The 25,632-nt window shown below is 37.1% G+C and overlaps 1 protein-coding gene across 8 annotated transcripts; it reads right to left on the bottom strand.

The window, feature by feature from the left end:
* Positions 1 to 7,864: 7,864 nt before the first annotated feature.
* Positions 7,865 to 24,666, bottom strand: LOC104607682 (uncharacterized). Of its 8 annotated transcripts, none has more exons than XM_010273364.3 (16): positions 24,535 to 24,666; positions 23,354 to 23,902; positions 22,757 to 23,000; positions 22,123 to 22,400; positions 20,245 to 20,415; positions 19,259 to 20,029; positions 19,077 to 19,165; positions 18,383 to 18,445; positions 18,191 to 18,279; positions 18,015 to 18,080; positions 16,015 to 16,698; positions 15,690 to 15,761; positions 15,433 to 15,503; positions 14,728 to 14,785; positions 9,342 to 9,609; positions 7,865 to 8,990 (listed from the first exon to the last, which is right to left on the bottom strand). In XM_010273364.3, the coding sequence occupies exons 2-16, from the start codon at positions 23,764 to 23,766 to the stop codon at positions 8,251 to 8,253; spliced, it is 4,077 nt and encodes a 1,358-aa protein (XP_010271666.1). In that variant the 5' UTR covers positions 23,767 to 23,902; positions 24,535 to 24,666; the 3' UTR covers positions 7,865 to 8,250. The 8 variants fall into 8 exon arrangements, with proteins under 8 accessions (XP_010271666.1, XP_010271669.1, XP_088754148.1 ...); XM_010273367.3 differs by having other exon boundaries at positions 7,865 to 8,984; XM_088898022.1 differs by having other exon boundaries at positions 22,153 to 22,400.
* Between the last annotated feature and the right edge of the window lie 966 nt (positions 24,667 to 25,632).

Below are 25,632 nucleotides of genomic sequence, written 5' to 3'. Positions count from 1 at the left end.
ACTACCTAAAAGATGGCAGATGACTTAGGAAAGGGAAGAGGAAGGAGGAAAGGAGGAAAGGAATTGCAAGGAAGCTTAAAGGAGGCTAGGATTTTAGTCTGTTAGAGCTTACACAATAATTTTGAAAGAATAAGGTTAAGAGGGTTTGGGGCCTCCTCTATTTATAAACCTGTCATGTAGAAGGAAGGAAACTTTTCCCAAACAGAAAAATTTGTTACTCTGTTAAATCTAGCAGGTGAGCACGAGTGGGATTCTGTCACATATCCATGCGAATATCTCAAGGTCTAGGTTCCCGCCCTTCTCTTTGGGATCCACACATGAGCACGAGTGCAGCTACTGCCCCTTTCTAGAAGCATGCCTAATTGTGCCTTGGAAGTTTTCTTGGAACGTCTAAGTTTCGGGTTGTCATCGCAACTTGAGTGTGGAACGGTTATGCTATTATGATTTGGCGCTAAGGCATAATGCCATCATAGATTCATAGCATAGAAGATCACTGAAATTTTGTATCAAAATGTGGAACAAAACTGTGACAACAAGATTCTTAATTTAAAACTAGCATGCCTTGCATTACGATGGCAATTTATTATTTCATATCGCAAGGTAAAAGTGTCTATTGCGATTGAGAGTTGTTGCACTATGAGATTGCATTGTGATGGGTTATACTACAATGTGGAAACACTGTCATCATGTGTTTGTATGTCCTATAGCGTAGTTCTTGTGATGCTTGAATGTATGTGCTTATAGTTTGCATAGAAGAATTTTGGGGGAAAATTGAGCAACAAGAACTCCCATGAGATAAACTTGATAACATGGATTATGCAATATGGAAGTTGTTAGACTTGCAGCATCTTGCTCTACAGTGCCAAATTTAGCTTTTCTAGAAAACATCTTCATTGCTATTTGAGAAACATCAGCAAACCTCGTCTTCAGGCAATACACTGCTAGTACAAAGTCAAGTTTTTCAAGTCTATCAAGATGGTTAAAGAATTTAGGACTCAAGGACTAATCAATGAACCTAATCATGAGAGAGGGGGAGAATATTAATTTATTAAACATGTTTGAGAAAATCTCTGAACAAAATGTTTTTTTTTTCCTATTTACAACAGTTGCATCACTTTCTTCTTCCATAGAAACTTGACTTCGACATATTTGAACATTAAGTGCTTTCTCCTTATGTTGCAACTTAGGTTCAGCACATTTCAATCTTTACAAGATGTTTGGTGCTTTCTTACAGTTGCATGTTGCTTTACTTGATTCTATAAAGGGTTTTTATGGGAATATCTTGTAGTTCTTTACATATAACTTTTAGTCTGGAATTATTAACTTGTATTCATTTTTCTTGTTTTCCCTTAATGGTCCACTCTGTTTATGAATATGTATCTCAAAGCTCATATGTTTTAAAATGAAATAACCAAGAGAATCCAATAGCAACAAAATAAAGAAATCCAAGCAAAGATAGAAAATGGCAACCACCAAGAACAAAAAGATTTATGACGAAACCATTTTTCACTATGAAAGAAAATGAGAAACAACACATAGCACTTCATGGTTTGAAATTAAACCAACCCTTAACCCTTGTTCATCCTTTCTCCCTCTCCTCTCTTAACCCAAAGAACCCACTCTTACACCAAGAGCACTCTTTTACCTAATAATCCCCACCTTAGCTTATTTTACAATTGCATATCTTCTATTTGTGCCTCCACTTGTTCACAAAAATTGCAAATATTCATTAGCCTTGAGAAACATCACCAACTACACGTAATTTGAATCATTAGGTCTTGACACTGTCTAATTCAACCAAAACAGAAAATGCACCTATGTAGCTACACCTAAGTTAATAGTCCTAGTTAATTTTAAAGAGTAGGGGTGTCAATGGGTTGGTCCTGGTTCAAGACAACCAATACCAATCCCAAACTGAATATTAGTCAAGGCAAAACCATGGGCTTAGAATTGCTCCCATTAATAATCAGGATAATTGGATCTAGCCCAATTAGACCTAACTATATAGACATAATTATTTATTAATAATAATTTAAAACTTTTTTGATAATATAACCTTAATAAAAATCATAATAAAATAGTAAAACTATTTATATGTTAATAAGTCAAGTGTATCAAAACAAAGTTATATTATATATTGTGTATCAAACTTACCCTTTTAGACATAAAATATAATAAAAATTACAAAAAAAAAACTAGAAAACTATTATATATTATTAACACAATAATTGGTCCAGTTTGGTTGATCAATCAAGTAGAACTAACCCATTAGTAGCCCTACTAGAGAAGGACCTTAATCCTTCCTCTTTCTTGGCAGGAATACTCCTTTCATCATCACCTATACCTTGGAAACATGCAGCATAATTTTTACTCAACTACAAAAGAAACTCCTTATGTGGCCACACTATCTTATACATCTTGCTTCCAACAACTCATCAAAGTTTTGGGAATCATACTCCCAAGTCCCAACCAAATGATACAAGCCCATATACTTTTCTTTAGGAATGGCAACGGGTAGGGTACCCGTGCCCGCCTATGTATCCCTGACTCCAAACACGTCTAACTTTTCCTCTCAATTTCCCAAACATATCCTGTCCCAACCCGTTAAATCCATCCCGACCCATCCCACCCATTAAACCCCTTGACCAAATGTTTCTACTAAAAAAAGTTTCTTAATGCTTATAGTGTAACTTGAACCCAAATCAATTAATGATAGCGCCAAATCTCTTAACACTACTTTAAACAACTAATCCATCTCGCCTTTTGTGTTATTTAATGAAATAAAATAGATTTTATTAACTTTTGTGTTCATCAAAACAATCAATGCATGTATATGATTAACAATTCCAACTAAAAATTAAAAGAAATAATATTTAAAATTAGCATTTTATAACTAAATGAAATAAACAATCTATCAAATCCAATTTTACATCAAATGATGATTTTAATCCCAAGAAATTAATACAAATAAAATATTAATAATAGAATAATTATCTTAGTACTTAAAACTTATAAATTTTTGCATGATAATATAATATAATAGGTTCATATTTATGCATCCTGGTTATCAGGTATCAAATACCCTAAAGTTAAAACCCAAACCCGTCCAAACCCGTCCAAACCTTATAGGGTTTTAATCTAAAATCTCAAAGTTGTCCCAAACCCTATAGGATTTTGATAAATGGGTCCTATTAGGGTCGAGACAGGTTGGATACCCGAAAATTCCCATGAAATTGTCATCCCTACTTTTCTCCCTTCATTAAGACCATACCTCCATATATGGTTTTTATAACTCTAGTTGTGGCAAAGACCTTGCAACGTTTAGAATTTAATCGGCTAAATGATATTAGATTCATATGCATCTTTAGAACATACACCATACCATCCTAAGTGTGAATCACTTTGTCACACGTTTTGATTTCCATCGTCCCAACACCAATGATGTCACAAATAAATATATCACTCAAGGAGACCAGCACCCATTTTCTCTTCGAGTGTGTCAAAATATTTCGTCTTAGAGCAAACAATGCATAGAACACCCAAAATCTAAAACCCACTCGTCTAGAAAATAGGTAAACATACCTTTGGAAACTATGAAAACATTTCCATCATCAATTAAAGGTTCATAGAGGTACAGTAATCAAATGAGGAAATTTGAGTGGTTGGTGCGGGAGATGGAAGTTAAAATGTGTTGGGTCAAAAAATCAGCCAATTCTCTAGCTGATGGTTTAGCTAAACAAGGGGCAGAAAGGGATTCAATGTTTTGGGCTAAGTTGTAATTTTTTGTCTCTACCTATTCTTTTGTTTTCTTGATTGTACTTGGAAGATAAGTGTGTTTGTCTTCCTTATGTAACCTCTTTGGTGAATTAATGAAATCGTTATTGATCAAAAAAAAAATGGAATCACCCACCTCCTCATAATCTCATACAACAATGTTGTTACCAAGTTTTCATATGAATCAGAAAGCAATGTAAAAACCAAAAAGAGCATTGTTTTCTTCCTCCACCTTGACATCAACTTTCCCCAATTTCATCATAGGTTGTGTATTACATTCAGCCTCAATGGGAGATAGTCCCCCACACGCATTGCTTCCATTCATGCCCGCCTAGCCAACTTATCTTCTAGGGTGTTGGCTGATCTTTGCAACCACATAAAGGTTGTTCCGAGCTCCCTATTGCATATTTTCTATGCAATAAAGGTCGTGCATGGGGATAGTCCCCCAAATTGCATATTTTCTATCATCTTATGTCTCCAATTCCAAGAACCAAAACTATTTGTTTTGAGTTAACCCACAACTACCGTTGAATCCCCCTTCCATGGTTCCCACCAAAAATATCTCTGCAATTAAGAGTTGCCATTTTAAAACTTTGTAGCACTGTCAAAAGTTTAGCCCTTGTAGAATCCCTAGACTCAGAATATAGGTCTAGAAAACAGATCCATAATGTTTCCATGGCTTTTTTCTGGAAAATACCGCCCATGCACGGGGGACCCGCTTTGCCCAAGCTGAAACCATCGAAGTTTAATTTGATGCCAATAGGGAAGGACCAAGAGTCCAAGAACGTCTGAAGGACATAGACGACGGAAACAAGCCACAATCTGCCAACCCGTAATAATGTTCTCTTCAACAAAGAGGTCAAATCTTGAAAGTTTTTACCCAAGGTACAACCCCAAAGAAATGGCTTCTATCAAAGTGAGACTATCTGCTACTCGTGTGAGAACTGACAATCAAACTCAAAGATTCTAAGCTACAGTTAGCATATCTCGTTAACAAGATTGCATTTGCTGAAATCAAATGACCGGGATGTTGATACAATGGCTACATCATCACTCAACTACAAACCCATCCACCTCAGTGTGTTTGATTCTAGCATCTGAAACTGGGACACAACCAGAGTGATCTTATTTAAATCCTTAATTTTACAAATCTAGAGAATGCTTGAAATTACAAGCCCAGACAATTTGATTTGGGCGTCCCTAACTACCAAATTCCAGTAAAGATAATTTTCATGGTTTTCACAGCAGTCACCATCATTAGCAAGTGATTAATGGTGAACAAGCTGATAAGCAAGGGGTACAAGTTTGAAGATGGATACATGTTATGCAATGAGGGGAGTGGTCAGAACCAGGAAGGTCGTACATGTGCTCAGGACTTACACACAAAGATTAGGCACTACCTTTAACCCAAAAGCTTAAGCCCTTATGGGCCAATCCTCACATACAAGTCCCTTGCATCTCTTTTCTTTTGCCAATGTGGAACTCTTCACTCCATACACTCACACATGAATCTCAACATATAAATCTCTTCCACATTAGGTACTTCACCATAGGGAGCCATCACTCAATCGCAAAGTGCCAAACAAGTAGTCATTCATAGGGGAATCACCATAGGGGAGTCATCATGGGAGATGGCGCACTTGCCAACAACTCGACCATGGGGAAACCAGCAAAAGCCATTGGAGAAAGGTCCAAAATTTCGATACGTGTAGGGCCGTATCATCTGATATGTATTGTATCAGGGGCTTCCCGATACACCCCAATAGGGGGTGTTTCAAGGTCTGGCTTGTCTCGGGGTAGATGGGCCTTAAACCAACCCGTCTGTACCAATTTCAAAGAAAAAACTAAAACAAACACAAGCAAAGATACAGGCCGATACCGGTGTATCAGCCTGTACGATATTTTGAACTTTGCATGGGAGTTGCCACATACATCTCTCAAAACTTGCAGTCAGCCAGACCAGCTCTGATACCACTGTTGTGCAATGAGGGGAGTTATCAATCCTTGCATACAAGTCCCCTACATCTTTTTTTTTTCAATGTGGGAGTCTTCACTCCATACATTGAAACATGCATCCCAATAATAAAAAGAAGATGAACCAATAAGATGTTTGTACATGTATCAGATTTTAATGGCATACTTATTTGAGGCCTTTTTTTTAGCTGGTGCTTTCAACATGCTATGCGAGAGCCTCTCAGCAGCTGGTACATGAAGCATCCAACCAAGAAAGAGAAAGTAAGAAACAGATCCATGCCCTATAACATTATAAGGGCGGTCTAGAAAGAAGGAAATGCAAACAAATTTAAAAGAAAGGAAATCATCCTGATAAGGACTCTTTGAATGACCTTTACTAAACTTTCAAAAGATTCATGTCTTTGTAGGACATCTTTAAGTTGGTTTGATCGGGATCAAGATGATAAAGTGGTAAAAATTCAAGGATCCCCACTAAGAGGAAAACGATAGTGATAAAACAGTCAGCCAAAAAGCAACCAGTTACTGAAGCATCTGAATTGAGAGTATTGAACAGCATGTCATTATCCCTGAGGTTAGACAGCTTATGTTCTCTCGATACAAAAAATTTATAATACAGTGCCGTCATTATAATGTACTTGTTTTCGTTTATAGACTTCAAAGCAGTTTTCTTTTTTCTGAATCAGTAACCATGCTCAAACATTATTAAAACTGAAAAAAGAAAATAAATCATTCAAAGGATTTTGAAATGGCAGACCAAAAGGGATTCTACAAGTAGCAAAAACTGTAGAAAACAGATACAACAGAAAACAAGAACCATAAACTAGAAATATAAAACACAACAAAATAGAAAGTAGAAAACAACCCAAAGGTAAAAGCTAGAGTGGTACCACTTGCAGATGGGAAATTTGTATCCACTCACTGAATTGCTCTACTGTAAGTGCACATTGGGAAAGGCCATACACAGACCCAGACAAATTTAACAGCAATATAAAAAGGCTTTCCTGCACATCAATAAAAAAAATCAAGATTTAAAACATAAAAGAAACATTAAATGCTCATCTTAACTAGATAAAGTAGATGGCATAACCTACTTCAAGTTGTATGGGATGGCAACAGTTGCGCAACAGTAGCAATAAAACTTAATACAGCACCCATGCAAAACAGATGCAGTATGTCCACTTTCAACAAGAGATGTATGGTCAAAATCAGATCCATTGTCACTTCAGGAAGAAAGATGGCATCTCTTGCATATACACGCTAATCATTCGAAAAGCATGTCATGCATGAAAAGGAAATAAATTAGCTGGCTGCTAGGAAAAGAAAACAGGATACAACTGTAGACAATCATGACAACAAAGAAACTACGCAAAGGAAAAACATATCAACATCGTTGAGTATAAAAATATAAAACTCTGCAAGTCCCCTGCTCCCATTAACATAAAACAGCTCAAATTCACTATAGGCAAGATTATCAAAATAGTACAACTGACTGGAGTAATAGAAAGAGCCTTCTTGATCCCTATAGTCAAGAACTTAGTTTCACTACAAATCTGCAAACTAAAGACAAGGTCCATCTCAGTTGTAGGCTTATCTCTTCTAAATCAAGCTGTAGGATCAAAAAGTTACTAGTCAACATCTTGAACTGCACACATCCAACTGCTAAAGTCTCGGCAGAAATTGAGCAAAAAGCCCAATCCCATGGCAAATTCCAAATTAAGTTGGCTACATCTATTGAAGAGAGATACCTTTAGCTTACAGTTATATTAGCATATCAAATGGAGGGACAAGCAACAACACTGCAGAAAATTATTATTATTATTATTATTATTATTATTATTATTATTATTATTATTACCTTTAGCCCATTACCTTTAGCTTACAGTTATTATTATTATTATTATTATTATTATTATTAAGCAGAAAGCAAAACAAGGAGCTGTGCAGTGCCCAATCAAGAACAAGCCCCACAAGTTATTGTTTGGGGCTTCAAAATACACATGTAGGAACAAGACAGCTATAGGACCTTTTTCATATCATAGGTACACCAATTAACAGTAATGTATAACAACTAGCTTATCTGTGAACTGCATCTCAGAACATTTCATATTCGTAAGTATATCTGAAATGTGCTACATATGAAGGCTTCAAAATTCTTTGATAAATGGAATTAATGTACAATTTGCATCCACACTAAGATCCCAGACATGGCCAGGATACATCAAGTGAGGAGGTAAACAAAAGCTCAAAAATACTAACTCCTAAATAAAACAAATTTCAAAGGCTCTTAGAAAAGACATTCATTTGATACAAGGAGTTATTGAGATCACATAAACAATAAGGACTCTTGTCAACAACCTCTTGAAAGAAGTATACAAAAGAATGGACTACCATAATTACAAGTTCCCATTTGTATGGCATATATAAGTAGTTAGTTGTATCTCCGCAACAGCTTTAGCATTCTTCCATAACTGTTGACTATGACAGATGTACAAGGTGCTTCCTTCAGATGAGCATGTTTAACTCAGAAAGGTCATCCATAGGTATTTCAAGTCCCATTGAATCATGGTCTTGCAAACCATCTTCATCAAAGTTCAACCAAGAACTGAGATCTTGATGCCCACCAAGGTCATTAGATACACCTAGTTCTTCTATGGAGTCTAACTCATGTAACTGCAAGTTTGAAAAGTCAATGGGCTCCTCAATATCCTTAGACAAATCCTGAGGAACATTACCAGGGGGCAAACCCACTTCACTCATTTTACTGGTACTGTTTGTGACCTTTTCACTGGATCCACGCACTGAAGGATATGTAGGATGTGTTGTTTCTGTAAGCCTGCCAAGGAGTCCATTTCCAGAATTTGATAAGTGAGCTGTTTTTTGCTTTGACTTTGTCTTTGTTTTGCGCTCGCCCCTAAAACTTTGCAATGATGGACGGCCAGATTTTGCTACAGAAGTTCTTGTTAATATATCTTTGTTCTGATCCCTCTCTCTCTCACTTCTCTTCCCTTTAGTTCCACCCAAAATGGTGTTTCCAAGAGCCGGTGTGCCTCTTGATCCAGCAGAGCCAACAACATCATCAAGCAGCACTTCTTTCCTCTTCCCACGGTTTGTTATCGGGTCATGCTTTCCAAAAGCATGGTCAGATGAGTGAGTAGGAGTTTGAAATACATCTGATAATCCCTTGTCAAACTTATCATTATGATGACCATGTTGATCAACCCCACTGGAAAAGGAACCTGTAGCTGCAGATAAAAACCCATATATAAATAAAATGCAGTTGAACTGAGAAAAAGCAGATTGTTATGAATCATTTTCTTCCCTAAAACTCTTATGAAGCACTTTTTCGTATCAGGAAACTATATGGAACAGGGGCCAACAGAGTAAAGAATAGAGAGAAATGCTTTAACTTTCAAAATAAAACCTGATCAAATATCTATATTTTCTCTAGTATTTCATGACATGCAGAGGTGAACTGTTCCACAATAACTAATTACCCCTCAGCAGAGCATGTGTTTTAACAGAACATCATAAATTATGATATGAAGACATTCATTGGCATTATATCAAAAAAACAAGCACTTAAATTAGCATACCTGATGATCTAAGCTCTGGTTGACAGCTTTGAGCTTCAGTATATGTATTTGTAGCCACCCCAGAGCCAACAGCATATGCAAATTTTGTATTACTTCCATACAAAGGTAGAGAAAACAAAACGTCCCGAAATGCAGGTTCACTAAAGCAACTTCTTCCTGTATCCTCAAAATTGTGACATCTAGAAAGAGTTCGCTGGGCAAAAGCCAAAGCAGCTTGCTTTGAGATCTTACTGACCCCATGCTTGGAAGGATGATTTCCTCGGCAGGCCTGTCAAGGATGGTAAAGATACATTTCATGGTCTAAAATGAAAACGATAGTAATTCAAATTCTCTAAAACACATAATAGCTCAACAATTAGAATAGCTTATCCACTTTATACCTTCATACGTTTTTCAAATCCAAAATTGAAACACAGTCAAAAAAATATCATTTCTAAATGTTGAACAAAACCACGTTCTAATGGTCATTAGCAATGTTTTAAAACGTAGAGGTGTGACGCAAAGCATTCCACTAATTGGAGGCATGAGGTTGAGTTCAGAACACAAGAGGTGTAAGCCTCCTCAAGAAGAGGAAAGGGGATCTTATCTTGTTACTTTTTTTATGAAAACTGTCTTGTTTTTTGTTTCTTCTTTTTCTTTCCCTACCTTTCCTTTCTTTTTGCATGAGACATGCATGAGGCACATGAAGCATATGCCTCTAGCACGCCTCATGCAAAAGGTGTTTTAGGCATGTTCCTCATGTGGGATCAACGCCCTCTGGCATGCACTTCAGGTCCTTTTGGGGGTGCCTCGCCTGGAGGTGCACCTCCAAGCATATGCCTCCCATGCCTTTTAAAACATTGGTCATTAGAACAATGAATGTGCAAGACAAGAGGGATGCACAAAAGTTCCACATGTAAAACTGGAGGTTAAACTTTCCTGTACACATATGGTAAGCCTTTTATAAAAGATAGTTTTTGTTTTATCTATAGATACTTCTACACAATTGGCAAGAAAAGACAACTTTGCAGAAACCTCAGTTGCATTTTTTTGACCATTTTAGATATACCTCACAAGGTTTCTTAAGTATAATCCTACCTCAGGTTCTCAAAGAAGCATCACTTACCTCCTCTCTTATAAAATCTGCAAGTCTAGGTTATACTAATTTCATGTATAGGTAGAATCATAAGAATACAAGCCTATAGGAGGAGTCTCCCCTATACAAAGATACAAGCTAATTGATTTGTGAGAATAATCAGATATAGAAAAAATACAAATGAAATGTAGCAAAGCATGGATCAAGAAAAATGTCACCTTGGTCCCTACGCCCTAAGCAGAAGTAGCAGATCCCTCTGAAGCCATTCGGGATAGAGGACCAACAGAGTTCTTAAAGAGTCAAATATTGCTCTAATTCCACTGAAACAAACTAGGCCCACTTCCCACCCAAAACATACACTAGACACCACTTCATCCCTCCCCCACCCCCTGGGCATCCCCTTCTTTCTACAGGAGTAACCATGGTCCAGGTCACTTAACCTCAACTAAGAAACATCACAGCTAACAGTTATACAAGTTCAAGGACCTTTAGGGTAGGAGGGTTGATGGAGATCGGTCTATGCATTATAAGGCCTATTCCTGTAAGAAGAAGGCCAACAAACAGGTTCTGATTTGGCATGGAGAAGACTCTTGGGACTTGGACTGATCTAGTCAAGGGTATTTTCGTCATTTTGACCAGCCCAATGTGGACTTGGGCTATAGCATCTTGTTCCTATAGCTTAGTAGTGCTTGTCTTTCAACTTTCAGTTTATTTGCATTAGTAGATAGAAAGTTATTGTGTTTCTTGTTGCACAAGACAAAGAGTGGCACTTTTTGTAATTATTGTGAACAGTGTTCCGGGCCACACAAGTCACTCTATAAATAGATGTATTCTCTTCCTTTTGAGGCTAATGAATGAATGAAGATTTCTTAAGAGCTCTCTTGCTGTATGGAGTGATTCCTACAAACCCTAGAGTGATTCTAGGACCCCTTGGAGTGATTCCTTGGGATTTCTCTCTCTTTTCTCTTTCTCTACCCTTTCTACTCTCTCTTCCTCTCTCTTTCTGTCTTGTGTTAGTTTGTTCCAGCCCTACTGCATCAAGGGTAACCCTCAGGTTTGAGGCTTTCATGTGGCTGGTTCTCTACACAAAGTGCTTTCTACTTACCACTCGAACCATCATGGGAAGAATGAAGCTACAGAATACCTGTAGTACTTGTTAATCAACAGAGTCAGTGAACCATTTGTTCCTGTCCAAGAACTTTGTTGTAGTTCCAGCGGCCAGGTTGTTCTATGAGTGGCAGAGACTCATTGCTTAGGACATTGATTCCATTTACTATTTCTAGGGCAATTTGGAAAGAAAGAAATAGTAAGACATTTGAGAGAACTGGGAAGCCTTTAGTGCATCTGCACTGATGTTATCAGTTTTCTCACGAATTAAGCACTTGCTCTTAGTGATTCCAAGGTCATTGAGTGGAAAGATTTTGTCTATAACTGGTACACTATTATGAGTGTAGAGAGTTTTTCTTTTTCTTTTATGTTGAAAAAGGTGAAGTATTATATTAAAACAAGAAACAAGAGGGAAGTGGCATAATTGACTCAAGAAAAGGAAAGAAAAACCATGGATTGGAGACCACCAGAAACATTGTAAAATGTAACCTTGATGGAATCTTTCTGGGAAATGAAGGAAGGGCTGGATTAGGCAGTGTTTTTCGAGACTCAGAAGGTATTAGCATTGTATTCAGGCCCCTTGGAGCAAGGTGACTCATTGATAGCAGTCTAGCAGAATTATTGTTTTACTTCATGGCTTAAAGTTTTCAAAGCAGTTTGGATTCCAGCTGTTGGAAATGGAAGGGAACTCACTCCCAGGTGGTTATTTCTTGGACAAAATTCCTCAGTCAAGCCCATGGATTTACAGACACACCATTAGGGAAATTGAATGCTTAACAAGGGAGTTAAGTGTTACTTTTAAGTGGGTGAGAAGAACAGAAAATGAGATGGCAGACACATTATCTAAACAAGGGATAAATAGGCAGCAGATGCTTTGAGCTAAAATGTAATCTTTTGCACCTTGGGAATGGGTAATATCTACACATTGATGTACTCTTGAGGGAGGTAATATTCCCACAGTTCAGTTAAATTTTCTCAAAAAAAAAAAAAATATTCCCACAGTTATGTAACTTCTAATCTGAAATATAATAATAAATTCTACCTTTTTATCACAAAAATATATATATTGTCAAATATCCGACATTCCTTTCAGTCCAGATGGTCAACATTAACACTAGTGGAATTGCTCCCTATATGACCTTCCCTTTTCTACTAAGAACTTTCAGTTGCCAACTCCGTAAGTGCCTCTACATTGCTGGAAAACATACTTGCACTCTAAAAATGGCCCAACATCCTGACCCACAGCCTCCTAGCAAGTTACAGTACAGAAACAAGTGATTCACAGCTTCTGTGCCTTCATTACACATGATGCACAAAGTGCTGCTCACTGTCATACTCTTCACCAAATTATCTGCTATCAGGCATTTGTTTAGGACTGCTCTCCACATTAAAAATGCAACATTTGGAGGTGCAACAGTATGCTAGACTATAAAGGTAGGGAAAGTAACTCTGCAACTGTGAACCAACCTGTAATGTACTTCAGAAAAGAAGGTCAAATCAGTGCCTCTCCCCTCATGTCTGTTTCCTTTGCTTTGCTTGTGGTGAGACTACTGAGCACCTATTAATCTGCTGCACTTTGTCTCATTTATTTGGGAATGGCTTTCTTCTCTCTTTGTTTGCAGGTGGATTCCCCCCCCCCAAATGTAGCCTCTTTGAAGCAAGCTTCTTTAGGCAACCAAAGAAAAGGGGAAGGATGTTATGGAGAGCCACAAAGAGTTGCAGTCTTATGGGCGGCGTGGGAGAAAAGATATAATAGGACTTTTCTAGGAAAAAGAAATTCCAGGGAGCATTTGATTGATTGCATCACTATTAAGGTAGAGTACATTGGGTAAAAACAGTTAACTTGTTTAAGGAGTTCTTAGTGGATGATACAATTAGGGGAACTTTTCTAGGAAAAAGAAAACCCAGGGAGGATTTGATTGATTGCATTACTATTAAGGTAGAGTACATTGGGTAAAGACAGTTAACTTGTTTAAAGAGTTCTTAGTGGATGATACAATTAGGGGATGGAGTTCAGTAGAAAATACTTCAAGATCCATTTCAGCAATTCAACAGAGTTGGGCAGTTTGTACACAACAAAGAATAAAGATGAATTTCGATGGGAGCTCACTTGGTAACCAGGGCCTTCGAGTGTAGGGGGAGTTTTTAGAGATGGGAAAGGAAAAACCTTGGCTCTTTTTTGGGGGCCTATAGGACTGGGTGACTCGTTAAGAGCTGAGGTGTTAGCTTTACTACAAGGACTGAGACTAGCAAAAACAGATGGGACTACATCATATTGAAGTGGTAAGGGGATTCAAGGATAGTAATAGACTGGATGAAAGCAGGAACCTTGGAAACCTGGAATCACTGGCAAGCTATGACAGAAGTATGGAGTCTAACAGAGGAACTTGAAGCAGATTCCAAATGGGTTAGAAGAACGGCCAATAGCCTGGCTGATGCATTAGCCAAACAAGGATCAAACAGGAGTGATCTTCTTTGGGCTGTATTGTAAGAGTGGAATTGTTTATGGGATCAGTACTCCAGCAATGGAATGTCTGGTGTGTAATTCTTATGATTTAATGAATAAAAGTTACCGTTTCCAATAAAAAAAAATATTTTGCTTATTCTTTGGTTGACAGCAAGCTTCTAATTGTTTTTCTACCCTTATTCTTCATCCTAAATCACCTGAAACCCTTCTTCACCCCTACAAATCCCACGTCCAGATCTGAAGTTTGTAGGATGCCACCCCATCCTAAATCACTATGATGCCCAAATATGGATATGGTCACAAACACAGATACAGGAAACAGTTCCTGGACACGGATACGGATACAGGTATCCCATGTAATATATCATGTGTTTATATCTAGCTTTTGAAGCTAAATATCATATCTCAAGATGTATACCTTGCCATATTTAATTAAATGTCTAACATATAAAGATATTTTATAGTATAAATTGTTGAACATACCACCTTATGATTTTTAAATTGTTAATGCTATAGAATACATCTAGAAGTATGCATGCAGTATCTGGTATCTAATCTGATATTTATTGGATATGATACTGGAACACTAGGGGACCCAGCTCAGATATTGACCAGGGGACCCAGCTCAGATATTGGGTATAGGTGGCAACATATGGTTTACAATTTTTCAGTAAAAGAATCAATTAAATCACTACCAATGAAAACAGAAAAAAAAAGTATACAAATATAAGAATTACCAGTTGCTTCCTATAAGCTCTCTCAGTAAGTTTGTACATTGCAAGTTCCTCAAGTTTTCTGCACATTAAACAATGTGTGTTATTTAAGGGCAAAAGGTCTAAAGTATGATGCAAGTGTTAAATTCGATAAGGTCAAAAAAAAATTAAATTAATACAAGAAACATTCAGACTGTCGTATGTTTGAAAGGCCAGCCTAGTGCTGTTATGTATTTGTCTCAGTGTTGCATTTACCCTCCTTAAACATGCCGGATTGTGTCAGACACACATTTTAATCCGACAGTCCAATGGCACTTCTACATAACAGTTCCTTTTTATCCCCTAGCTTATTGCCATAAATGAACAGTTAATCTACACGATGAATCCACTTTTTGTATTAAATGTCACCTACTAACAAAGGCAACACTTTTTTAGGTATATAATGTTAGAATTCAAAAATATGAATTATTTTAATAGTATATGCTTCTCCATAAATGTGTTCAAGAGTAAATGTTTCCTCATCTTGCCAAGTCAGGTTCAGGTTCTTGGACAAACATCGAATTCCGATTCTCGTGTCCATGTCCATGTAACACTGATTCCCTTGCCATACAATTTCTTGAATAGCCAAGGTGTTCCATCATTGCAATATAATCATCTTTCTATTCACTACAATGACTAGCAGAAAAAAAAAAAAAGAAAAAGAAATATCCAGATTGTGGAGAATCCTACCGTTCTTCCATCTCTCTCTCTTCTTGAATAGCCTTGTCTATTTTGGACAAATGACTTTTCTTTTTCCCTACCTATCCAAATCAATAAAAATTTGAATAAGGAAAATAAGTTTCTCAATAGACATACACAGAGAATTTGACTCAAAAGGGACTCAAACAATTTGCATACAGAAGAAAACCTTAAGGAACTGCCTCTTCTATTCAACATAGTTAAGAAAAAAAAAACTATAGAAAAGAGAGACAGTGGTGCAACAGAACCTGTCGGTAAAGCCCCTTCTTAAGTTTAACGATGTTGTTATTTATCTCTTCTTCTCCCTCTGCCAGATCAGGCTAGGAAAACAAAGAATCTAAATTAGATATTTGAAAGTAACCACAGTTTTCTAATTAAAGAAATAGTATCACTATGCAATAAAACTATAAAATGTCTAACAATTAAAGTTTGCCTGTGGCAAAAACCTCCACAAGGAGTCTCCAAAAGTAATACAAAAAAACAAAAAATATAAAAGGGTTTCAAAAACATTTTTTCATTAAATAGTAAGTATCATGTTCAACAAATACTTTGCTTATTTGTGATGGAACTTACCACCATTTCCACATAGAGGCCAATACTCTGCAGCTCCAACAAGAGTCTGTCATTCAGAGACATATGTTGATATTGGAACTCAAACGAAGAAATGCTAGAAGTATCTGTATGAGAATGTTGGGACCCATCTAAATTTGTTCGAACACAGCCAGATGCAACTCCAACCTCTGAATGTACTAAACCATCATCTCCTTGCCACTGTTCATCACTATATAAAGGTTTCTGGATGTTTGGGCTTCTAAAGCTATTAGAAGCAGTACTCCCATCACATGAAAATGTGTCCAATGAATATTGCTTTTCAGGCCTAACATCCAACTCAGACTCAATTTCAGATTCTATCATGTCCCCATCTTTAGGTTCAAAGTCAATATTCATACATGTACCATAAGAAGAATCTTCACCATATTGAAAAGAAACACTTTGCCTTTCACTATCATGGTCAAATTCTTCATGTCCATCCTCTTCGATCAATGCTGAGAGAACTCTTTGGTACAATGGAGTAACCATGTCAAACCTTCGTTCTGTATCTAACCTTCCATTTAAAGTATCACTGTCCTGTAACTTATAAACCAAATCTACAGTCCTGGCTGATTTATTGGAACTGGTTCCATTTAGCTGGCTACCTTGAATTTCTCCAGAAAGAGGAGGTTGAGACAATGACTTTTCTTCATGCACAAGCTCACCCTGAGAAAGCAGAAAAACCTCAGAACTGCTAGAAGGAGACCCATAGGTCACATCACATGTATGGAATCATATCATCATCATTATCTAAGCCTTGTCCCAACTATATGGGTTTGGCTATAACATCAAAACAGAGTAAACAGTTTCCTTGGTTTCTACTTTTATTTGGTTAGAGATCAATGTAAAATAATGAACCATGATGGACGAGGTTAACAAAAAGATAAACAATTTCCATGTATTGAAGTCTTAACTCCATCTGAAGATAAGCAAGGTGAAAAAGAAACAGAATATAAGTTGAATTGCAGAAATGCTGGATCTCCTACTCACATTAGGCCCTCCTTGTCATTGGGATTCAAGAGGATGATTGTAGAGGGTCAGTAGCTGACACCACATGGTAAGGATGAGGCTTTATTGAGTTGACCAACAGAAGGTGATAAACAGCTTGTTATAGAATGGATGAGAAAAGCACTTGGAGGCCCTTGGTGGATTTTCACCTTTTGAGGGAGGCCCCCTACCAAAGCATCCACATCAAAAAATTCTTCTTCACCTAATCATCCCACCCTCTTATAGGGCTGCAAATGGAATGGATCGAATTTGTGTTGGGGTATATGTGAATCCAATCCAATAAGAGTCCAAAATATCCAATTTCAATCCATTATCGGACAGATATGTAAAACACATATTCGAATTCAATTCGTTCACATATGGAGATATCCAATTCAACTAAAATATTAATAAATCTATGTAAAATTAGCATATATTTGTAATGTTAAATACAAACAAAAATATATATTAAACAGAAAAAAATAAGTATATCTAATCCCAATTATCATTTAATTCTAAAAACTTTAATAGTAAAAAATAATATTTTGCATATGCATACCATAATAGGATCAGATCAACCAATATCTGAATTCAGTCTGATTAATAAACAGATCATATTTTCAGATCCAATTTGATCCAACTATAGCTAAACAGATATCTGAATCCAACTTAAACAAATTGGATTCAAATCAGATTAACATTTGCAGCCCTATCTTATCAAATGGAAGGCAAACTAACTAACATAGACCATAACTGGTATATGTTCTCAAATACACTTTTTATATAGGCCTATTTGTATTTGTACAGTGGCACAAGCATCTGGATTTATATTGGGCTTTTCATATCCCGTTATTTATCCTCCTTGTGAATCAGGATGGATAATTTGTACACTCACTATCATATGCTTCATTATCAATAAAAAAGGCAGCATGAACGGTCCAATAAATGCCATTTTTATCATTGAAATTCTGAAAAAAGTTGTCAAGAGACAATACCAGAACATCAGAGTCAGAACAAAACATGTGAAACAGACTTTCATCAAGCTGCTCTGCAAAAGTTAGCTGACCACCCAAAAATGGATACAAGGAAATTGAGATTGTAAGAATCACTAAGTCAAAATTGGGAAAAAAATGACCAAAAGCACTAGGTAAATAATGTAGATCCATTTTACCTGTTTCCTCAAGTAGGCCAAGTTCTCTGCACTGACAGAAGCAAAAAGCGGTTCCATTTTCTTCCAGAATGAACTAGAACAGGCAATATCTGTAGTACATTAAGAAATAAAAGCATACTGATGACACCTCATAAACAAAAGGAAAAGATGCCTTAGTCATGAAAGCAAAAGAAATTTAGGCCAGATGCATACAGCTGGCATTACGAGCAGAATTAGCAGCTTCTAAAAGTTCTTCATGGTCATCATCCGATTCACCTGTAGTATAACATTCAAACTATGATGTCAAATTTCATCGTCAAAAATATTAAGTTACACTACTTTGGAGATTTCATTTCTTTCACTTTTTCATGGTCTTTTTCTTGAAATCCAAGTGTGAAATTAAGAAAAATAAATAAGTACAAAAAGTATCGGTATTAAAAAAAAGCTCAGTCAGCAATCCCTCAATTAACTGAATGCTGCAAACAATTTTGTATTGATCAATATCCCTTCCATTGAACAAAATGAATCTGACTCTACTGACAGCCCACTGAGGATCCGACATAAAAGAAAGGAAGAAAAAGGTCCACTAAGGAGACAACTGGCTGAAAATAGGAAAACTGAGTTTAATTCTATTGAATATAAAATAGAAACAGCAAACTTTTGTGCAGAGGTCAAGATTTTCCAATAAAAAAGTATAAATTTTCCAGATATGCAATCTCTCAAAAAGAGTTAGAACTCACCCTTCTTCAAAAATCTCACTGGACAGTGCAGTATTTTAATATTTTTAGAAGTATCTGAGGTTTTGTAATCAGTAGTATATAAGGCATGTATGCCAATTATTGACACACATGAAAGCCTTTTTTATCAGTAACAGAAAACGCATTAAATGAATAGCTCTAATTAGCACCTGTGATATCTGAGGAACCACTGGTATGTCCAGGACGAGCGAAAGCCTTGCGATCTGATAGTTTTTTTGAAGGAGGACGACCTGATTTACTGAATCAGACAAATTTGTGATAAACCAATAATGAGAACTACATCAAAAACAAACAACCATGAAACTGGAAAATATATATATATATTCAACACCTTTCATTCTTGTCAGAACCAGGCTTTGTGCTTCGCAGGGGCTTTGCTGTGGCTGCATTCTCCAGTTTTTCTCTAATTGGAGGAACACATGCTCTTGACAAGGATGAACCCCTTCCACTCCTTCCTTGTCTCCGGACACCATCTCCAATTTCTTCCTTAACAAGCATTTTATTCTTCTTCTGCAACATGAAGGTTCCAACTTTAACTGCATTCATGCCTCTGTCCTCTATGTTTCCATTATCTACCCCTTTGTCCCTCATTTTGTTTTCACCCGCACCAGATTCTTCACTTTCAGACAATCTTGCTGGAGAAGGAACATTCTCAAGTTTCATCTTTAATTGTTGTGTATTGTTGGACATACTCCTCACAAGTACAGATCCATTAGTCTCATTAGATGTTAATCTACTACCAATATCCGAAGTTGGAAAGCCATCAGATAATATCTGAGTATCATCAGGGTTTGAAACAGGAGAAACAAGATTTGCCCTTCTTGTTCGTGAGATTTTATGTGGCCTCTGACCAACCCATTGGGCCATGGGGGGTGAAGATGATCCAGCAGGCATGGGACGTTTGCGATTGATTGTCCCATTCATGGACTGGATTTTATTCAGGTTTTGAGATTGTTCCCACCCATCATGAGCTCCAGGCATGCGGTGGAAGGTAGGAGATGAGTTTTGCACTGCAACAGAACCATTTCTTGGTGCTCTAGAAGCCTTTCCTTTTGTAACTGGACTGAAGCTGCCCATCTGAGTTTCATCACGAATATTTAACCTGGATGACAAGTTCACAAGTGTATCAAAAACCTTTCTATCATAAAATGAAAAGGTCAACAGAACATTGGATGTCGAGTGGTTCAAGAAATGTAATGAAAACTCAATAATGCTCCAGAATTCCAACAGCAGTCACTTCTAGTTTGTGAATAGAGTAGTTCTTCATCTCTACTGCGGAACAGCAAAGTAACATAAATATAACTGTGGAATGCATACTTGTTATTTCCCTTTGCTACACTTCTCTCCTTATCCAATCCAGTCGCACGGTCCCTTGGAAGGGAGACATTTTCCATATCAGTCTTGGGTATTGTGTGTGTATTTGAACTAGTAGACTGGGATGTACCATCCAACTTGTTGATTCCACTAATCCCATTAGAGGGTCCAGATCTGTAAATAGCAGAATTCATATTTCACTTCTCGGACGGGAAAAATGCATATAGGAGATTCAAGTAATCATTCAATACAGATGTGCCAAGAGAACAAGGAAGCAAAATAACTAAACCTTCAAGAGAAAGTAAATGTATATCAGATGAAAACCAAGCACAAAAGCAAGTATAAGTAGAATGAGTATCCATAGCATTACTATAGTCTGGTTGATAAAAGAGAAGCTTCATCATCAACCAAACCAACAATTTCATGAACAGAAAATTCGAGAATCCAGTAACCATTTCACCAACAGATAGAGGGGAAATATATATTTGGAATATCAAGAACCAGAATGACAAAAGTATTAGCTCACAGCAAATTCCAGAATCCAGTAACCATTTTACCAACAGTTAAAAGGGAATAATATGTGTAATTCTACCACCAAGAGATAAATACTTCCCCTTCCAACCTGCCAACTTTTAATCTACTCTGTCCAACAGCAGTTGCCACATGGATGGTGCAGCTGCTTTTGCACCAATTAAAAGCCAAATATGTTTAAGAGAACTCACCCACTAGGCATCCCAAAGTCACCACAGAGTCCTCAAGAAATGATTGGGAAATATCCCCTACCTGGATCATCACACTCTTATTTAAATTAATTTCAGACCTGCAAACATCTCGAAACATTTTAAAGTAGCCCTCAAATTACTTGCCTGGAGCATCAAAAAAAACCATAGTATCATCTGGGAGTTATCTCCACTTCGCCTCGTTCAGGAAAAGGTAAGGAAAGCACTTTTTTGCTCTTGGAGTCAGAGAAAGAGTTTGTTGTTTGCATCTCCCTCAGGCGTATTATGTTGGAGTAAAAGTGTGCTTCGGAGGTAGGCTACTTTGATCCCTTCTATTTCTCTGAGTTTAACATGGGGGTAAGTTCTGAGAGTAAGCAACCAAAGGAGTTGGGCTGATTTTTTCTCAACTAAGGATACGGATCAGGCCCTAGCGTTGGTTTCAAAGGCTTTTGCTAGACTAAAAGGGGGACTCTTTGGGATTAAACCAAGCAAGAAGATTTTGAAGAACAAGAAAACGTCTAGAAGTTTTTAGTGGTCTTTGATTTAGAGGATGCAATGCTTGAGGGTAGTTTTGGTGCTGGTCAAGTGGTATCATTGCTCCAGGTCTCCTAAAGCACAAAGACCTTATCTTGGTGAAGAATTAATCTAGTTGACAGATGTTTGGATTTTATTCCAATCCGATATGTGTGAATTACTACCTTACCCAGTCACTTTCCCCCCTTTTTTTGTGCTTTTGGTATAATCAGTCATTTACCAGAAAATAAGGTCTGGGTAGAGGAGAAAATGACAAACCAAAAATATGTGCAGAAATTTCTATATTTCATTTCAATGTCCTCACAATAGCAGGAAAAGGTCAAATGGTCAAGATAAAGAGACAATTTATAAATTTACATGTCCAACAATCCTACATGAAAGTAAATTTGCAATCATAGTTCATTTACATCAAGCTTTAAATTTTATATGGAATTTGTTTTCAAACCTAACTTTTGAACTTCCTATGATAACAGAAAAAGTGCAGTTTATGAAATAATGAAACAGCAAGCAACTTCATAAAGAAAACTAGAAATAGACAAATTCTGGCATATGGTAGAGATGTCTTGATCCAACTATTTGGCAAACAGTAAGGAATCATATAATATCAAATATAACAAAAAAAGGTTACCGGAGGCCATGGATATCACAAGCTCGTGACCTAGAATCATTTGCAAGCTTTTGATGCATTGTTCTTTTAATTTCACGTTCTCCATCCATAGCTCTTGTGACCACTGTGCCTACAGATCGTTTCCTTTTCATTTTTTTGTCCCACCCCTCCCCTCCAGCAGGGAGTCCACGGATCTTTTCTTCAACCTGAACAGAACTCCCATTACCAGCCCTAAGCATATCTCTATCCTTTTCCGTGACAACAGGTGGCCTTGAGAGGTTAGTAGTCCGACCTTCAGCCTGAATTGAAACAAAATCAATGAAGTATGTCTCAGAATAATCACCAAAAAACTAAGGATTGAAAAAGAACATTTAAATGTCCGGTGACAACTTCTATGTGCAAGAAGCATATGCCTAAAGTATGTGCAAGATACACAGCTCAATTTTTTTATATGTAGCAAAAGCTCAATTTTAGATTTTGGCCTTTCAAACTGAGGGAGATCATGAGGAAGATTTACGTCCATGATAGATAATTCCATTTAAACATGCAAAATCATCCTAAGCAAGTAAAGTTAGCTTTAGAAGGCAGTAGACAAAGTTTTCAGATAAGGTGCAACCAAAGATTACACCTCTGAACTTTTTTTTCAAATACAAACCCGTACTTCAGCCACCGATGTGCGAACACGCTTATTTGGAACAACATTCTTAGTCCTCTCCTCCAGCCGTTGACCTACAAGGTCTGGACGGTTTTGATGTGTCTGACTACCCATCTTCAACAAATTTGTCCCACTTGACCTTTCATTTGATAAGAGTTCGCTCCTCCGCTGCTTCCTGGAGTCAAGGACTTCACAATACTCGTCCAATTTGCTTAAGGATTCACTCAAGGTTTTCGCCCTATCCCTGATAAAAAGATATTACATCTTCAGTTGGCAACTACTACTCAAGGTCACATGAATGCTCCAGTTACAAGTGGCCATAACTAACTACATCCCAACTCATCCCTAAACAAGTCTTCTATATGCCTAGGGTCTGATAATACAATAATGTTATTATGGGCATCCGTAGGATTTATGGGAACGAAAGATACAAAGGAACTCAAGTGACATAAGAAACAGTTTCAAATACCATGTCTAACCAGGATAGAAGGTACAAGCTAGAGAAGCATGGTTTTTCATGTATATACAAGGGTCATGATTAAGTTGAGAAGAAATATAATGTGCATAGTTGTGATTATATGAAAAAAGGAAAGTTACCTGGCCTTTCTATAGACATCCTGTGCAGTTGCTTTAAAATGTTTTAGGGACCCTATAAATGCTGGAGAAAAAGGCTTGGAGATGGAAGATCCAAGAAGTTGCTCGTCGGAGGTACCTCCAAGAGAAACACAAAGAGACTTCCTTAAATCTTCGAAGGCTTTCTTGTTACCCAACGTAATTGGCTCCATTGTCAGACACTGGAACAAAGACTGCAAATTTGCTGACAACGCGGTAGTCCCTCTGGATGAACCAGAGCCAGAACTTAGCATCCGGTTCTCCATACCCTCCCGGAAGCTCCTTGACCTATCCAAGCTAGCACTGTAGTTTCCCCTTTGGCCATTTGGATAGGTGCCAGCAAAAGCCGATCCCTCTGGACTACCTGAAGCCAACTCAAATCTAGTACTTCCTGCCATTACTCAGAATCAACTGTTACGGCTTATACCAGAAATTCGACTCCCTACTTGACAACCCATCCAAGTAGTTCAAGAACCATACTCTGGCCCGCTAATCCTGCCATAGAACCCTATGGAGAAGATGATCAAATTAAACCTGCGAAGCAATAAGGCAATATTACAAAATGTACTTGAACTGGAAACCAAAATTCATGAGCTCATTTGAACTGATTCCTAGGACTCGATCCTTGTGAAGACACTGATAACTAAATTTCTGGAAATGTGGTAGAATTTAAAGAAATAAGAAAAAAAGAACGAAGGCGGAGACTTCCAAACGCACAACAAAGAATATTAGCTACGAGAGCATCGACAAGACTGACAACTACACCCAGATGAGCTCGACGTGGACATGAAATTAAATTGCAAACACGAAAGAGAAAAGCCCGGTAACAGTGTAAGAAGCAAAATACGAGAACTGAAATAAATGTATGAACGAAAACAGAGAAAATGATATCAATTTCAACATAATTCAGAATAAATTCGGACTGAAGCAACCAAACTTGTAAGAGAACAATCAAACCCCAACCAAAACCGAATTAAGCGGTTCACCTAACCGTACAACTACAAAACTTTCATTTGAAAGAAAAACACATGACGGAACAATCAGTTCCGAAACCCTAATCTGATCGAAAATCTAGGGATTTTAGAAAGAAACCCCGCCAAAGCATCGGACGAGCTCAAATTGAAGCCTAATTCAACAACGAGGAGTTCGAGTGGATCGAAACGTACCCACGTCAACGACCAGATGAGATCAGATCGAAGGATAAATTTTCTGCAGAAAGAGGGACAAAGCTGACGAAGAAGAAAGGAAGAAGAAGGAAATAAAAATCGAGCTTCTTTTCTCTTTCTTCTACGGCCGACGTCGAAGAGATTTCCGCTATTAAAGGGTCGGTCGTAAAAATGTCTCAAATGAAGAAAGGACTAAAAAACGAAGAAGAATATGAAGCAGGGATCATTTTATAATTAAAAAGGTTCTTTCCGTCATTTCCCTAGAATTGAGGCCTTGTCTATTCCAGTTCTCCATCTCCTTCCTCTAATCAGTAATTATCTTCGATCTTCTCCAGTTTTGACATAACAGCGTTGACTGGCGTTGACTATAATTCATGTAATTATGTAAAGAAGAGATACAGCAAATGGCGGTAGCCCGACGCCATGAATCTTTTCTTATAATTTCAAACAACCCCTCACAATTTCCTTTTATTACTAATCTCTAGGTCTCTTCCATCTGCACTTCTAGCCTTCTGCAGTGGTAAATTAAAACGTTGGATTTGATTGCGTTTCCCGTAATCATGATTAATTTGTAGCCCTGTAAATCTGAATGCGCGATACAATCAATTTTGCATCTTTTGAAATTATAATCTGTACTCCTATTTAAAATGAAATTGTAATTTTTGTATCGTTAACACTCACTTGCAGTGCAAATTTTGCTCCGCCTTTACCGACATCAATTTTCCTACTTCATTCCCAAACCATCTTCCTATATTAATTCTCTTTCATGTAAGGTGGGGATCATTTTATTTGACTTCTCACAAATAAATAAATAAGATAGTCAAATATCAAGCAAAAGTAAACTAGTATTTATATTTAATATATTTGTGTTCTCGTGCAATTATACCAGTAAAATTCTTATCGCAAACAAATTAAGCCTAAGGCTCAGTTTGGAGTTTGTTTTGTATGAATTTGTATTGTATATATTTGTATGAATTTGTATTGTATATATAAATACAAATTTATAGAATGTAAAATTATGTATTTTATATTATTTTGTATAAATTTATTTTGTACATATTTGTATTCATACTCTTTCCAAACTGAGTGTAAAGAGAA

The sequence above is a fragment of the Nelumbo nucifera genome, chromosome 2 (genome assembly GCF_055504915.1).
Source record: "Nelumbo nucifera cultivar China Antique chromosome 2, China Antique-T2T, whole genome shotgun sequence".
NCBI lineage: Eukaryota > Viridiplantae > Streptophyta > Magnoliopsida > Proteales > Nelumbonaceae > Nelumbo > Nelumbo nucifera.
Note: the sequence above shows the minus strand (reverse complement) of the source record. Positions and strands in the feature narration are given on the sequence as shown.

What these genes read in the sequence shown, in the direction of transcription:
- LOC104607682 (XM_010273364.3), bottom strand. Translation starts at nt 23,766, where the DNA reads ATGGCAGGAAGTACTAGATTTGAGTTGGCTTCAGGTAGTCCAGAGGGA. An exon ending in CATCGGTGGCTGAAGTACGG is followed by an intron (nt 22,401 to 22,756) that starts GTTTGTATTTGA and finishes GTTTCAATTCAG; the next exon opens with GCTGAAGGTCGGACTACTAA. An exon ending in GCCTCTATGTGGAAATGGTG is followed by an intron (nt 15,762 to 16,014) that starts GTAAGTTCCATC and finishes TTGTTTTCCTAG; the next exon opens with CCTGATCTGGCAGAGGGAGA.